This window comes from Anolis sagrei, chromosome X (assembly GCF_037176765.1).
Source record: "Anolis sagrei isolate rAnoSag1 chromosome X, rAnoSag1.mat, whole genome shotgun sequence".
Taxonomy (NCBI): domain Eukaryota; kingdom Metazoa; phylum Chordata; class Lepidosauria; order Squamata; family Dactyloidae; genus Anolis; species Anolis sagrei.
The window spans coordinates 73,900,181-73,917,619 of NC_090034.1; the positions used below are offsets into that span (position 1 = coordinate 73,900,181).

The following is a 17,439-nucleotide window of genomic DNA, read 5'->3' on the forward strand; positions in this document are numbered from 1 at the left end:
TCTGTCCAAGTATTCAACTTGATTTTCATGTCACAAATAAAGTTCAATCTTCACACTGGAGCTTCACACACGAGGCCTTCTCATACTGAGGTTTACCTCACACCCTGAGGCCTTTCTCCCACAGTGAGGCCTACTACCACTGAGACCTATTCTTCCACTGAGACGTTCTCTCACACAGGCTTCTCTCAGACACTAAGGCCTACCTCACACTGTGAGGCCTTCTTTCACAGACTAAGACCTTTCTCCCACTGAGGCAAACTAAACAGAGGCCTAGTAAGCTACAGGCACACCTGCTTATATAGAATGCACACACACATACTATATTCCATTTATACAGTCTAGCGTGTGTTTATTATATATCTATTCCACTTTTTCAGTGGAATTCAAGGCAGCATGTACAGAGTTCCCCAGACAAGCATCTGTCCAAGTATTCAACTTGGTTTTCATGTCACAAATAAAGTTCAACCTTCACACTGGAGCTTCACACACGAAGCCTTCTCATACTGAGGTTTACCTCACACTCTGAGGCCTTTCTCCCACAGTGAGGCCGACTACCACTGAGACCTATTCTTCCACTGAGACGTTCTCTCACACAGGCTTCTCTCAGACACTAAGGCCTACCTCACACTGTGAGGCCTTCTTTCACAGACAAAGACCTTTCTCCCGCTGAGGCAAACTAACACAGAGGCTACAGGCACACCTGCTTATATAGAACGACGGCTTTTGCTGAGTGATTGCATCCATTTGACCCTTTCAGTGCACTCACATTTTTGTAATTAAAAATACCTAGTTAATTTTTAATATTTCTGATAATAGTATCACTTAATTTCTCTTTGAGATGCTTTTCTAAACTAGAGTATAAAATTCAATCAGTAATCTCTAGAACAGTGTTTCTCAACCTGGGGGTCGGGACCCCTGTGGGGGTCACAAGTTGGTGTCAAAGGGGTCGCCAAAGACCATCAGAAAAAACAGTGTTTTCTGTTGGTCATGAGGGTTCTGTATGGGAAGTTTGGCCCAATTATATCGTTGGTGGGGTTCAGAATGCTCTTTGATTGTAGGTGAACTATAAATCCCAGTAACTACAACTCCCAAATATCAAGGTCTATTTCCCCCAAACTCCACCAATGTTCACATTTGAGCATGTTGAGTATTCATGCCAGGTTTGGCCCATATCCATCATTGTTTGAGTCTACAGTGCTCTCTAGATGTAGATGAACTACAACTCCAAAACTCAAGGTCAATGCCCACCAAATCTTTCCAGTATTTTCCGTTAGTCATGGGAATTCTGTGTGTCAAGTTTGGTTCAATTCCATCATTGGTGGAGTACAGAATGCTCTTTGATTGTAGGTGAACTATAAATCCCAGCAACTACAACTCCCAAATGACAAAATCAACCCCCCTCAACCCCATTTGGGTGTATTCGGTATTTGTGCCAAATTTGGTCCAGTGAATGAAAATACATCCTGCATCTCAGATATTTACTTTATGATTAATAACAATAGTAAATTACAGTTATGAATTAGCAACGAAAATAATTTTATGCTTGAGGGTCACCACAACATGAGGAACTGTATTAAGGGGTCAGAGCATTAGGAAGGTTGAGAACCACTGCTCTAGAATTTTTGGAATTTTGGAATTCAGTGCTCAGCACCCAATGATGCCTTCTCTTTTATTGTGTACAATCACCTGATCCTGGTGTTGTCCACTTGGATCACTGTATCGCATTGGACCTGGCATGGGCAAACTTCAGCCCTCCAGGTGTTTTGGACTTCAACTCCCACTGAGCGGCTGAGTGGTAAAAGGAAGGGGCCTGAGGCTGTTAGGAATAGTGAGAGTTGAAGTCCAAAAACACCTGGAGGGCCTAGTTGGCCCATGTCTGCATTAGACTGAGTGGTTTGAGTGATTTGGCTTTGTAGTATTGGTTGAAATAATCAAGAGGTCTGTATAAAGCATCACAGAAGGAAATCTGACATGTATTCCTTGCCTTATGCTTTCAGCGGTGCCTGCGAGATATCATGGATGGCTACTTCCCTTCTGAGCTGCAGCGGCGCTACCCAAACGGCGTTCCATTTCAGGTTTGCATCTTCCACTTCCCTACAGTGTCTATTTGGGGAGATATATATATAATCTTAGTTTGCAGAAGTGGGATTTCCTTATTAAAAAGAGCCTTGAGGGTTGAACAGTGTTTAAAGAACTGAGAACTCATTACTCTTTAAGAGATGGGTTATTTTCTGCTGTGAGAACAAAACATTCAAACAGAGGAACTGAGACTACTTTCTGTTTCAGGAACTGAGCCTGTTTCCTCCTTGGTTTCTGCCCCTGCTTTTATATTTTCTGTTGCTTTTTGCTTGATTACCTCTAAATATCATTACTAGGAAGAGTACTGTGTAAGTGGGTTTTTTTTTTTAAAAAAAATCTCATTGCCTTCATTGATAAACACTCTTTTGGGGAATGTTGTTATACGAAAGGAGGGGAAGTGGAAAAATTGATATCTTGGCATTTGTTTAAGTGACTCATCTGTGATATGAATTGAGTGCATTCAAAATGTGTTGTATGTCTGTTCTTATGGACCAAGATCCTGTAATACAGTGTTCCTCAACCGTCCTAATGCTGTGACAACCTTAATACATGTTGTGTTGACCTCCAACCATAAAAAATATTTTTCATTGCTACTTCATAACTCTAATTTTGCTACTGTTATGAATCATAATGTAAATATCTGATATGCAGGATGTGTTTTCATTCACTGGACCAAATTTGCCACAAATACCCAATACGCCCAAATTTGAATGTGGGCTATAACTGTTAGTGAAAGAGACATAGACGCGACATCTTTCCCCCAGGGGATTGCTTCTTGCCTTCCTTTAGAGAACTGGAACTCCAAAGGACCAAAACACTGTAGATAACTCAAAATAGGTTTTATTGTTCACAAAGAGTTATCCCTTTAAGGCAATAAGCTGGAAGTTTCAAAGGGGGTAAAGGAAATATACATTACAGTCTCTAGTTGTCTTGGGTCCAAGGAGATTTCGCAACTGAGAAGCTTTTCCAGGTTCACTCTTTCTCAACGGCTGTAAATGCCTGAACATTCACAGCCCCAATCCAAATGACCTATTTGAAAGCACAAAGCCTTCCTCTGGTGCCACAGGACTGGTTTGAAGGCGCTTGGGTCTCCTCAACGTTGTCCAGGGCGATCTGGGCATGAAGTATGAGTCCCAAGAGTAAAAACCTTAGAATTGGTGATGAGAGGTAACTTAATGAAGGACTTTAGAGCCAAGTCTCTTTCTCACATCTGATAGAAAGTTTGATGGTAGAATGGAAAAGGAAAAGCTCTGCCCTCCTCCAGGAAGAGGTGAAGCCAAGCAATTAGGCTGAGGAAGCAATATAACTGGTGCAAACAACATTGATTGACAGGTATAAATAACCAATCAATCCAACTGTACATTTACAAAGTAAGCAAGTATGGGCATGTTATACAGTTTAAACCTTTGCACTTTAAAGTTCTACACACTTACAACTTAGCTGCTTCTCCTCAAGGTGGGGCACAACGTTGCTAAAAACACATCATCATAAAATATTATCTGAAACACACATATTAAAACATATTTCTGTGAAATACAAATATTAAAACACTCAGAACAAAGATTGAAATACAGCATGAGTTTAAAATCCAGAGGACGATTGATTTCGAGCAGAGGTTTCCAAGCTTATTTGGTGTGTGTAATATTAGAAGCCAAATTACAAAAAACATTGCAGTAAGCTTAAAGAGAAGGTTGAAGATGACACAAGATATCTCATGAAAACACTTCATTTGTGTATTTTTAAAAAATATATGATTTATTGCTTATTTCACATTTCACATCAGAGGTTTCTTGTTATGTTTGTGCGACACACGAATGTGTCACAACGCACAGTTTGAAAAGTTCTGCTTCAGATATTTGGGACGTTTTCTTTTGGTGGCCCTAGCCACCCTTACCATTGACAAACCTGAGCTGCAGTCCAAAATGTTTGGAAGGTGTTTTTTAGATGATGTGTCCAATATCAAACTGAAAAATATAAACGCCCCAAATCTATCTCCATACAGTAATTTCTTATGAGACCAGTTAGCCATCTAGAGCTGCATTTCTGCTTTACAGGGGGAAAAGATTTGAACAACTAGTTAATTGGATGAAGAGTTTGTGTTCTTCCTCTGCTGCTAAAATTAAATGCAGTGAGACAGAAGATGCAAATAGGAAACATGCACATCAACTATTTCGCTGACTGAAGATCTTGTTGTCCAAAGCTTCTGAGCAGGAATTGGAAATACTATATTACTTTTTTGGCTTGCCTTTCCCCAAATTAGTACGTTAATATGGTCACCTTGCCCTCTAAGGCTGGATCTACGCTGCCAAATAATGCAGTTTGAATTGTTCCATATAATGCAGTTTGAACTGCATTGAATTGCATTATATGGCCCCACAAAAGTGTTTCTCAACCCTGGGGGGTGTTAGAGGGGTTGCCAAAGACCATCAGAAAACACAGTATTTTCTGGGTTGATGTAGGTTTTTCGGGCTGTATGGCCATGTTCTAGAATCATTCTCTCCTGACATTTTGCCTGCATCTGTGGCAAGCATCCTCAGAGGTTGTGAGGTTTGTTGGAAACTAGGAAAATTGGGTTTATATATCTGTGGAAGGTCCAGGTTGGGAGAAAGAACTCTTGTCTGTTGGAGCTAGGTGTGAATGTTTCAATTGTCCACCTTGATTAGCATTTGATGGCTTGACAGTTTTTAGGTGTGGCTTGTTACTGCCTGGAAAATTCCTATGTTAAGATGTGATTGTTTCTTGTCTGGGGGTCCTCTTTGTTTGAGTTTTGTTTTTTATTTACTTTTTTATTTTATTTACTGTTATAATTTTAGAGGGTTTTTTTAGTATTGGTAGCCAGATTTTGTTCATTTTCATGGTTTCTTCCTTTCTTTTGAAATTGTCCATATGCTTGTGGATTTCAATGGCTTCTCTGTGTAGCCTGACATGGTAGTTGTTAGAGTGGTCCAGCATTTCCGTTGGTTGTGGGTGTTCTGTGTGGGAAGTTTGGCCCAATTCTATTGTTGGTGGGGTGCAGAATGCTCTTTGATTGTAGGTGAACTATAAATCCCAGAAACTACAACTCCTAAATGTCAAGGTCTATTTTTCCCAAACACCACCACTGATCACATTTGTGCATATTGAGTATTTCTGCCAAGTTTGGTCTAGATCCATCATTGTTTGAGTCTACAGTGCTCTCTGCATGTAGGTGAACCACAACTCCAAAACTCAAGGTCAGTGTCCACCAAACCCTTCCAGTATTTTCTATTGGTCACATGAGTTCTGTGTGCCAAGTTTGGTTCAACTTCATTATTGGTGGAGTTCAGAATGCTCTTTGATTGTAGGTGAATTATAAATCCCAGCAACTACAACTACCAAAGGACAAAATCAATCCGTTTCCAACCCCACCAGTATTCAAATTTGATCAAATTGAGTATTTGTGCCAAATTTGGTCCAATGAATGAAAAAACATCCTGCATACCAGATATTTACATTATGATTCATAACAGTAGCAAAATTACAGTTATGAAGTAGCAACGGAAATAATTTTAGGGTTGGGGGTCACCATAACATGAGGAACTGTATTAAGGGGTCACGGCATTGGGAAGGTTGAGAAACACTGCCCTACACTGACCATATAATGCAATTCAAACTACATTATTTGACACTGTAGATACAATCTAAAAGGAGTCTTCTAATCATTCAATGTTGTGAGCACAAACTGAACTAGACAAAAGAAGTAGTAACTGTATGTGCCTCTCTCAACCTTGATGGTTTTCTTTCAATTTGCAACATCATGCACTTTCATCCCCTGGACAGCCATTTGTGTTTGTCATTTCCCTTTGGGTTTCCAGCGAAGGAAGTGAGGACCGACTCGTCCGTTATTTGTCACTTTCACCTGAGCTGCCTTATAATGAAAACTGTTGGCTAGCTTGACACTGACATCTGGAGTCCAGGATCAGGCAAGGCGCTGAGTTGCTTCTATGGTTTATTTCAACAGGTCACTGACAAGAGAGATGTCTTATTTCAGGAGAAGAAGCTGCCAGAGAGCTTTCCTGGTGTGGGCCAAGCCACTGGCCACTCAAAAGCAAATGGATTAAAGGAGACCAAAGAGATCCCTGGTAAGATGTTGGCTGTAAGTGCTTTCAAATGTAGGCATACATACATATATACATATACATATACATACACACACACACACACACATATACACATACACATACATACTATTCCCGGTGGCGCATTGAGTTAAACCACTGAGCTGCTGAACTTTCTGACTGAAAGGTTGCAGGTTCGAATCCAGGGAACGATGTGAGCTCCCACTGTTAGTTCCAGCTTCTGCCAACCTAGCAGTTCGAAAACAAGATTAATAGGTACAACTTTGGTGGGAAGGTAACGGCGCTCTATGTAATCAAGCCAGCCACATGATCTTGGAGGCGTCTATGGACAACACCGGCTCTTCGGCTTACAAATGGAGATGAGCATCAACCCATAGAGTCAGACACAACTGGACTTAATGTCAGGGGAAAATCTTTACCTTTACCTACTATTCCTTTAAGGTCTGAGCTAAGCCTAGTTAGGGGATGCTGTGGGGCTGGGCTTAACATAACGGGTTAAATCACTAAGCTGCAGAAAATCCTGCCTATCAAAGGTTGGCAGTGCAAGCCTGGATCGGGGTGAGGCCCCAGCTTGTGCTCACCTAGCAGATCAAAAACGGAAATGTGAGTAGCTGAATAGGTACCGCTTTAAAGCGGGGAAGTAATAAAAGGCATCCATAAGGATATGCTAGCGATTCGATCGGGAGAGTGTCTACGGATGACAAAAGCTTCTTGGCCAGAGTCAAGCACAGCCTCCAGATGCTGGGAATGGAAAAAGATTGGAAAGCCTTTACCTGTGTTAATGTATTGTCTGTCCTTGTTAATTGAATAACGGCATTGAACATTTGCCATATATGTGTTCTGTAATCCACCCTGAGTCCCCTTGTTGTTGTTGTTGTTATTATTATTATCATTATTATTATTATTATTATTATTATTATTATTATAAGGCGGATCTGGCCAAGGTGGTCCATGCCTTAGTCACCTCTAGACTGGATTACTGCAATACACTCTACATGGGGCTGCCCTTGAAAACGGCCCGGAAATTTCAGATGATCCAATGGGCGGCAGCCAGATTGTTAACCGGGGCTCCTTACAGAGAGAGGTCATCCCTCCTGTTTAAGGAGCTCCACTGGCTGCCTTTCATCTACCGGACCCAATTCAAGGTGCAGGTTCTTACCTACAAAGCCCTGAACGGTTTGGGACCCGCCTACCTGCGTGACTGTATCTCTGTATACGAACCCACACGATCTCTTCAATCATCCGGGGAGGCCCTGCTCTCGATCCCACCAGCATCGCAGGCGCGATTGGTGGGGACGAGAGAGAGGGCCTTTTCGGTGGTGGCCCCTCGACTCTGGAACTCACTCCCCAAAGACATCAGACAGGCTCCAACTCTGGCAGTCTTCAGGAGGAACTTGAAGACGTGGCTGTTCCAGTGTGCCTTCCCGGAATAATGATTCCATAGCACTTTGTCCTCCAAAGCACTTTACATTTTCTAAGTCTGCTCGTATGCCCTTTCACAAACACCAGTATCACCTTCCATTCATGTCCCAGCATATTTCCAATTTTAACTGTACATTTGGCCTCCCCTCTGTTTTTAATTGTGTGTTGTTTTATTGATAATGTTGTTTATCTTATTGTCTATGTGTTTTTAATTGCTTTATTGTTGTTTTATTGCTTGTATTGTTGTGTTCGGGCTCAGCCTCATGTAAGCCACACCGAGTCCCTTGGGGAGATGATAGCGGGGTACAAATAAAGTTAATAAATAAATAAATATTATGATTATGAATAGGTTTTTAATTCATTTTAAGGGTTCTTAACTCCTTATTTTAAATACCATTAATACTTAATTCTATTTTAATGTTTGTATTTTGGGTGATTTAAAATTGTATTGCACTGGTTTTACTATAAGTCGCTTTGAGTTTCTTTTTTGGAGAGAAAAAGTGGGATAATAATAATAATAATAATAATAATAATAATAACAACAACAACAACAACAACTGCTGAATAAAGATGGTGAGAACCTAGTCCTAACTTTTTGAAGTGCAATTCAAAAGCTAGATTCAAAAGTTTGCTAGAGCAGTCCCTGTCCTCTCTTTTGCAGCCACAAATTGCAAAATTTTCATCCATCTACATATGTATGAAACTCAAGGCCCATTGGGTCGAATCTGGCCTGCCATGTAATTTTATGTGGCCCTCCAGATGGTGAACTACAACTTATGTATTTCCCATCATTAGGCATCATGGCTAGAGCTGATGGGAGGTGGGATATAGTAACTTCTGAGAAGTTGCAGCTTGTTCTGTTTAGTCAGGAGAGTGGGGTTTGAATTTAGACGCAAGCCCTGCACATCTGACTTTAAAAGGCCCTTTAACATTTCCCCAACCTCAGAGCCCCAAGTGCTGTTGGCCTGCAAATCCCATCATCCCCATGCCAGATAATCAAAGTGATAAGAGTTGTCATTTAGTAACATCTGGAGACCCAAATGAGGTAGAAACTAAAGAACACCAACCATTAGGTAAAAAATATATGTTCAAACCTCCGACCAGTAATATTTTATATTCCTAAGCATGAATCCCTCCGTTCATGGATTCAATGGCCCTTTAAAGCAACCATAAGGCTGATGTGGCTCTCCATGAAAATCAATGTGATACCCCTGGTCTGCACCATATCCTGGTGTCAGTCTTGTCTCTACTCCATCTTGTCCTCATATCATGTTTTTTATGACAGGTCCCAAGCTTACAATGGAGCAGTTTTTGAACAAGCTTCCAAAGTCAGTGATTCGAGATGGGCATGTGATTGATGTCCGGGGAGAGATTAAAAGAACCCTGCAGGTAAGATGGAGTCTTCTCCCTGGTCCTGTTCAAATGGGGTTTGAGCCACAGTAATTTCTGCTGGTCAGCAAGTCTGCTGGTCCTTGGTACCCTATGTCTCCCCAGAAACATTTGCTCTTTACAAGCTTGCACCAAAGGAATAAAACATTAGCATTCAGAATTATTACCCATGTAGGATTTTTCTTTTCTTTTTATATTCCACCCATCCAAATCTATCTGAAGCTGTCCTGTCGCTCAGGGGGAGGTAAACAAACATAATATCCAGCCATTTGGGATAATCTTTGGTGACTCTAATATTTTTTTATTTATTTTTATCCTGCACTTTATTGATGTGTAGTGTATCTTTTCATGTTTGTTTTACATCTCGCAATCTCCCTCTGTGTGAATGTTTGTGTAGATAAGTAGATAGATACTTCTATATTTGTATTTTAGTAACTAGCTGTACCTGGCCACGCGTTGCTGTGGCCCTCAGAAAACAGAAGATTTGCAGACATGAAGCAATCTGGGCTAGGGAACTCCTCCCATCAAAGATTTCCTGCTGGCTAGTAGAAGCCAGGCTGTTAAAGTGCAAGGTGGTATGAAAAATAAAGTAATGAGAAGCAGCCACTGAAGCTGCAAGGCTTTTCAGTTATATTCATACTGGCCAAAACACTCAAAAAAGCCTCTTTGAAACAAAGGCTGGGTGGCCATCTGTTGGGGGTGCTTTGAATGTGATTTTCCTGCTTCTTCACAGAATCGGGATGGCCTGGAAGGCCCACCAGATGTCTCACAACTCTAGGACTCTCTGATTCTATTTTCTTCTCTTCCCTTCATCAGTTTCCCCCTTTCTTTCTTCCTTCCTTCCTTCCTTCCTTCCTTCCTTCCTTCCTTCCTTCCTTGCCTCTTCCCTTCCCTTCCTTTCCTCTCCCATCCCTGGCTCCTTTCCCTTCCTTCCTCTTTCTTTCTTCCTTCCTTCCTTCCTTCCTTCCTTCCTTCCTTCCTTCCTTCCTTGCCCCTTCCCTTCCTTTCCTCTCCCATCCCTGGCTCCTTTCCCTTCCTTCCTCTTTCTTTCCTTCTACCTTTCCTAACATTCATAATCTTCTCTTCAATCCTTTTCTTCCTTTCTTCTCTCCTTTCCCTTTCTCTCCCCTCCTTCCTCTGGGACAGTTTGAAAGGGGGGATGTGGAGCCCAAGTGGGAGACTTGCTGGCCTTCTCATGGTTCGCCTCCTCCCTTCACCTAACAGGGAGGGTGTGTGTGTGTGTGTGCAGCTGCTCCTGCAGTCAGGCTTGCCTTGCAATCCTCTGGTCTTGGGGGAAAAGTTGCCTGGTAGCCACGTGGGCCTCATGGAGCCGCTACGGTGGCTCCAGCTGCTGCCGGGGCTTGCCTCGCCAAGCCCCTCCCCCCCCCTCCGTTGGGCCAGGCCTTCTCCTTCCTTTCCTCTTTCCTTTTGTTGGGGTTCAGCCTGAGTTTGAACTTGAACCTGAGTCTCTGTTTGTTCCTCCTGATGCTAATGAAAGTATATTTACTGATGCTAGTGGAAATGTACCTTTTGATGCCAATGCTCCTGAAATTAGTGAGGAAGAAACTGCTGTAGGTTTGGAAAATGCCAATGTTCCTGAAATTAGTGAGGAAGGAACTTCTGTAGATTTGGAAAATGAAAGTACCAGTGTTCATGAGAATGTTTCAGAGGGAGACCTTGAACTTTCCATCCCTTCTGCACCTGTTAACTGTAATGACAACAGAAGGGGCCACATTTGGGAAGACAGAAGTAAATCACTCAGTTTGCATCGATCCTCCCGAATTCAAGAATTAAAAACATTGGCTTCAAAAAAGAAGGGCGGTTCACGGAACCAATTCTTGAGTTTTAATTGCAATACGCCGGGCTGATTGTCTCCCTCTGAAACATTCTCATGAACACTGGTACTTTCATTTTCCAAATCTACAGAAGTTCCTTCCTCACTAATTTCAGGAACATTGGCATTTTCCAAACCTACAGCAGTTTCTTCCTCACTAATTTCAGGAGCATTGGCATCAAAAGGTACATTTCCACTAGTATCAGTAAATATACTTTCATTAGCATCAGGAGGAACAAACAGAGAATCAGGTTCAAGTTCAAACTCAGGCTGAACCCCAACACCTTTCCCCAATCCCTCCCCTTCCCAAGAGAAAAAGGACTCTGCCTTCCTGCATGGAAAGGGACTCCATGGTGAGGCTTCTCTTCCCTCACAACGGTTGGTGCTTCATTCTTCTTGCGCAATGGGGAGATTGGCTTTTGCACATGCTCTGTAAGGCATTTTTCTTTTTGGGGAGTTTTAAGTTATTTCCCCTTCATTTTTATGGGTTTTTTTTTTGTTTGAAAGACATAGATCGGATTAGAATGTGTTTTGCTGCCAAATTTGGTGTCAATTCGTCCAGTGGTTTTTGAGTTCTGTTAATCCCACAAACGAACATTACATTTTTATTTATATAGATATCCTTTTTTAAACAATATTTTATTGTGTCAGCTTTACAGTGCACAAGATGGTCTGTATAAGGAGATGTGATTGGACAAATAGCCTGGATCCAAAGCATTTAAGGCTTTATAGGTAACATCTAGGGATTTTTATAGAAGCCTGCCCAAATTGTACCAGATTAACTCAAGATGAATGTTGTATCACTAGTTTTATTTCCATCAAAATATATAGGGCTTTATAGGTAACATTTAGGGCTTTATAGGTAAATTGCATTGAATAGACTGCATCAGCTCTAGTTTCTTAGATATGTTTATCATGGTTTTCTATGGATGAGCAAATCAACTGAAAAACTGGAGCTGATAGCGAAAACTGGTGCCATTTTTGGAATCCACAGGTCAAATAGCCTTCTCTTCTTCCATTCTAAGCAGTATTAGTAAAGCCAGCATTGTGAATCGCATCAATGTATGATGGAATGTCTAGAATTATATAAACTTATTTTCCGGAGGATAGTTGGATCATGGCATGGATTTCCCTTTTTGGTCCCAGGGCCCAGGTGGAAACCATGAAGTGGTTCTGGTGGAGACGCCCAGCCTTGTCGCGATGAAGAAGAGGTAAGAAACCAAAAGGTTTTAACCCACAAAGCCTTGAGGATGTCAGCCTCTACCAGCTTCAAGTTCTTGTTCACTGCCTTCAAATTGACTTTAACTTATGGCGACCCTATGATTGAGAGACCTCCAAGCCACCTTTCTGCAATAGTCGTGCTCTGGTATTGCAGACTTGGGCATTCATGATTGAGTTGTCCTATCTGTCATGTGCTTTTCCTCTTTTACTACTACCCTCCACTTTACCAAGGATTATGGCTTTTTCTACTGATGTAAGGAGACCTCTTCTCATGATGTAAGGATATCAGTTTTTGGGCAACTAAAATGATCAAAAGTCTGGAAAGTATGAGGAGTGGCATGTTTAGCCAGCAGAAGAGAAGGTTGAGACGAGACATGAGAACCATGTTTAAATATTTGAAAGGATGACATAAGGAAGAAATGGAGCCCCCGGTGGCGCAGTGGGTTAAACCGCTGAGCTGCTGAACTTGCTGACCAAAAGGTCGGCAGTTTGAATCCAAGGAGCAGGGTGAACTCCCGCTGTTAGCCCCAGCTTCTGCCAACCTAGCAGTTCAAAAACATGCAGATGTGAGTAGATCAATAGGTACCTCCGGCCCAGCGTACCTGTCCGAACGTATCTCCTTCTATGTCCCACCTCGGAGTTTAAGATCTTCGGGGGAGGCCCTGCTCTCGGCCCCACCTCTATCACAAGTGAGGCTGGTGGGGACGAGGGACAGGGCCTTCTCAGTGGTGGCCCCTCACCTGTAGAATTCACTCCCCGGGGAAATTAGGTCATCAACATCTCTCCTCTCCTTCAGAAGGAAGCTGAAAACATGGATATGGGACCAGGCCTTTGGGTAATCTGGCAGACTGACAAGATAATGACAACCAGAAATTGGAAAGGACTATGGTAATGCTGAATGGACTTACGGATATCAGAACTCGGTTAACGTTGGCCACTAGATTGGCTTTTAATTATGATTGTTTTAATTGATTGTTTTTAATTATTGTGGTTATTGCTGTTATGTAATTTATCTGTTGAATTGTTGGCATCGAATTGTGCCAGTTGTAAGCTGCCCTGAGTCCCCCCTTGGGGGTTGAGAAGGCGGGGTAGAAGTGCCCGAAATAAATAAATAAATAAATACCTCTTTGACGAGAAGTTAACGGCACTCATGCACTCGTGCCAGCCACATAACCTTGGAGGCATCTATGGATAATGCCAGCTCTTCGACTTAGAAATGGAGATGAGCACCACCCCCCAGAATCAGACCGAAGTAAACTTAATGTCAAGGGGAAACCTTTACCTTTTACATAAGGAAGTGGGGGTTGACTTGTTTTTTGTTGCTCTGGACTCAGAGTCATGGGTTCAAATGACAGGAAAGGAGGTTCCACATGAACATTAGGAAGAACTTCCTGGCTATAAGAGCTGTTCAACAGTGGAACTCTCTGCTCCGGAGTATGGAGATAGATGCTGTTAAACAGAGGCTGGATGGCCATCTGTCCAGGGCGCTTTGACTGTGCTTTTCCTGCATGACAGAATGTGGTTGGACTGAATAGCCTTTGTGGTCTCTTCCAGCTCTAGGATTCTTTGTTTAGCTCTGCTCATGGAAACATCCCCATGCTAAATTCCAAGTTCTGCAGGGGTCACTGGGTGCATATAACTGAGTTGTGGAGTGGTCCTGCTGTGCCAGCAAAACATTTAGCACAGTCAGTGTGTGAAAGGATGGTATATATGTCAAAACTGGGACTTTCAAATGTTTTCAATAGGACCTCCCATAATTCCTGGCTGTTGGCTGGATTGGTTTGAGGAGAAGTTATAGGGAGGAGGGAGGAGGCTTGTTTTTCTGCTGCCCTGGAGACTAGGACGCAGAACAATGGCTTCAAGCTACAGGAAAGGAGATTCCACCTGAACATTAGGAAGAACTTCCTGACTGTGAGAGCTGTTCAGCAGTGGAATTCTCTGCCCTGGAGTGTGGTGGAGGCTCCTTCTTTGGAGGCTTTGAAACAGAGGCTGGTTGACCATCTGTCGGAGATGCTTCTTGGCAGAATGGGGTTGGGCTGGATGGCCCACGAGGTCTCATCCTACTCAATCATTCTATGATTCTATGATGGGGTGTGGTCCAATGTCTGGAATGCAATGGTCGGAAATGTATTCTGTATGCTCTGAGTAGTCTCTCACCATTCACTTCTCTGCAGAAATATATGCACATAAGTCATATGTGGATTTTATATTATTCCTTCATGGCAAGTTTAAGATATTGTGATGCTTGGGACAAAGGACAGGATGTTCCGCACTAGCTTGATTCTCAGGTCTGTTCCATCTCTAACAAAAAGGAATATGAAGAGCCCTGGATCTCCTAACAACCTCTGAATGTTCATAATTGACCATGGTTTCTCATAGCTCAGTCTCTTTCCAAAAATGAAGTAGTTTCTCCCCACCATATCTGCTACTCTTGACTTTTAGATTAGAACAGGATGGTAAAAAAGAAAAACCCAACACTCAAGTCTCAACTCTTCGGATCAAGTCGGAGGACGGAGAGAAGATATACGTTATCAAAATGGCATTCACCGAGACCATTGGAGACCTGAGGCGACATCTTGATGGGAGCAGGTAAGAATCACTATCAACCTGTAAACCCAATAAATAAATACATACATACATAAACATGGTAAATAAATAAATACTTGAAAAGATTCCCCCCCCCCCCCCCCCATTTTTGCAACTTAAATCCCAGATTCTCCAAATAGATTTCTTTTTATTATTATTAGGTGAATCAGAGGGGGAAATGAATGCATTTCTTTGTTTTTCTGAATTTCTTCCAGTTGATTATTGGGAATGTTAAATAACTGAAGGTGGATGTCCTTGGTAAAGCAGGATGTGTGGTATATATTTGAGGCCTAGGGATTAAAGCAAAACTGTTTTGGTGTATGATTTCCAAGTGGCGGGGAGGAACAAGGCAGTCTGTATTGTGTATTAAAAATCACAGGTTCCATAACAACAACAACAAAAACAACAACAGTATATATGGTAGTTAAACAATATATCTTTATTTGTGTCCATATTCATATCCATATCAATCATTCCCAATAAGAAGTATTTTGGTTTGAGTTTTATTTTCACTTTAAGTATTTTCTGGACTGTTTGTTGAATTTCTTTCCAATAGACTTTTGCTTTTCTGCAAGTCTACCACATGTGAAAAAATGTGCCGTCTTGGGTTTTGCATTTCCAACATTTGTTTTGCATTATTTTGGTAGTATTTTGCCAATTTTTGTGGGGTTAAATGCCACTGGTACATCATTTTGCACCAGTTCTCCTTCAAATTGTAGGCATATGTTTATTTATTTATTTATGACATTTATATGCTGCCCTTTTCACCCCGAAGGGGATTTAGAGTAGCTTACAAGTAATATGTAAATACAATATATTATATTATTACCATAGCACAATATTAGTAGATTACTATATTGTACTAAACCATTATGCTGCAATATTATTAGTAATAATACATGTAATATAAAATATATAATTATATATTATTAGTATTATATTATATTACAATATTATCAATATTATATGTATATACAATACATTATATTATATTATATTATATTATATTATATTATTATATTATATTATATTATTAGCACAGCACAGGAGACAAGGTGGAACTGCCTTTCTGGCCCCTCTCTTCACTCTGGTCCCAGAGCAGGAGTTGGTGCTGGGGGGGGGGGGGGGGGGCTCCCAACTGATGACACAAGAGACAAGATGGAACTGTCTTCCTTGCCCCTCTCTTCACTCTCAATTAATCTTCAATTAATGATTCCATATCTTCTCCCATTCCTCCAATTTCCCCAGCTTAAGTGGCTGGGGGGGGGGGGGGGGGAGGAAGGGTCCTGAGGCTGTCATGAAATGGTGGGAGTTTAAGTACAAAACACCTGGAAAGCCAAAGATTGCCCAGGCCTGCTCTGAAGCCTTTGGTTTCTGAAGAAGCTTCCTTTTAGAATTTGAATTCAACTTGGGAGCTTTACAGTCTACACTAGCATTTCTCAACCTGGGGGTCGGGACTCCTAGAGGGGTCACAAGAAGGTGTCAGAGGGGTCGCCAAGGACTATCAGAAAACACAGTATTTTCTGTTGGTCATCTGGGTTCTGTGTGGTGGGTTTCAGAATGCTCTTTGATTGTAGGTGAACTATAAATCCCAGTAACTACAACTCCCAAATGTCAAGGCCTATTTTCCCCAAACTCCACCAGTGTGAACATTTGGGCATATTGAGCATTTGTTCCAAGTTTGGTCCAGATCATTGTTTGAGTCTACAGTGCTCTCTGGATGTAGGTGAACTACAACTCCAAAACTCAAGGTCAATGCCCGCTAAACCCTTCCAGTATTTTCTGTTAGTCATGGGAGTTCTATGTGCCAAGATTGGTTCAGTTCAATCATTGGTGGAATTCAGAATGCTCTTTGATTGTAGATGAACTATAAATCCCAGCAACTACAACTCTCAAATGACAAAACCAATCCTCCCCCCCCCCCCCCAAACCCCACCAATATTCAAATTTGGGCATATTGAGTATTTGTGCCAGTGAATGAAAATACATCCTGCATATCAGATAGTTACATTACGATTCATAACAGTAGCAAAATTACAGTTATGAAGTAACAATGAAAGTAATATTATGGTTGGGGGTCACCACAACATGAGGAACTGTATTAAGTGGTCACGGCATTAGGAAGGTTGAGAAACACTGGTCTACACCTTGGTAGCAAATGTTTAAAATGCGTAAATATTTAAGTCATCTGGTATTGCAAGCATCCTTCTGCTTTATTTTCTAGGGGATCAAAGTCGGAACCATACGAAATCCTCAGCACTTTCCCCAAACGGGTCTACACTGACAACTCTATGACCCTGGAGGAATGTGGGCTGGTCCCCAATGCCTCCCTTCTGCTGCGGAGAAAGATGCCTTCTGCCAAACCATCTGGGCTACAACTGTAATGGTTCACAGTGGATGATAGTTCATCAGGCTTGGCTGGCATTCAGCTGGGAAGTAGTGTGCCTTCTTCTCCTACTTCGAGATAGCAAACGGCAGAGCATAATCTATGGCCAGATACAACTAGGGCAGATCCCATGTAGAAATTGGGGTGGGTGGGTTCTGTAAAGATGGGGAAGGAAATTAAGTTGATGCAATTGGAGGAATAGATTCCTCCCTCCCTTGGTCACCTCACCTGCATGGAATAACTCCAGGTCCCGCTTGCCACATCGAGGAAGTAATTCCAAATTCCAAAGAATTAATACTAGCCTACATAAAACGCTTCAGAAACATTGGGAACTCGGTCCAAGAAAAGTACACCTGTATTAGCAATGTCCCTCCAGTTTGTTTTTTCCCCTGCAGGAGCAGTTTTCTGCCAATTTGTTCTGTCAT

At 41.8% G+C, this 17,439-nt stretch overlaps 1 protein-coding gene across 2 annotated transcripts in view; it reads left to right on the top strand.

Moving 5' to 3' along the window:
• The window catches only part of UBXN11 (UBX domain protein 11), a 45,718-nt gene extending 28,279 nt beyond the window's left edge, over window positions 1–17,439 (top strand). For both annotated transcript variants that reach the window (XM_060784475.2, XM_060784476.2), the window contains exons 10-15: window positions 1,998–2,075; window positions 6,059–6,179; window positions 8,884–8,987; window positions 11,968–12,032; window positions 14,485–14,631; window positions 16,853–17,439. In XM_060784475.2, coding sequence (XP_060640458.2) covers window positions 1,998–2,075; window positions 6,059–6,179; window positions 8,884–8,987; window positions 11,968–12,032; window positions 14,485–14,631; window positions 16,853–17,012 — 675 coding nt within the window. In that variant the 3' untranslated portion in view covers window positions 17,013–17,439. The remainder of the gene's footprint in view (window positions 1–1,997; window positions 2,076–6,058; window positions 6,180–8,883; window positions 8,988–11,967; window positions 12,033–14,484; window positions 14,632–16,852) is intronic.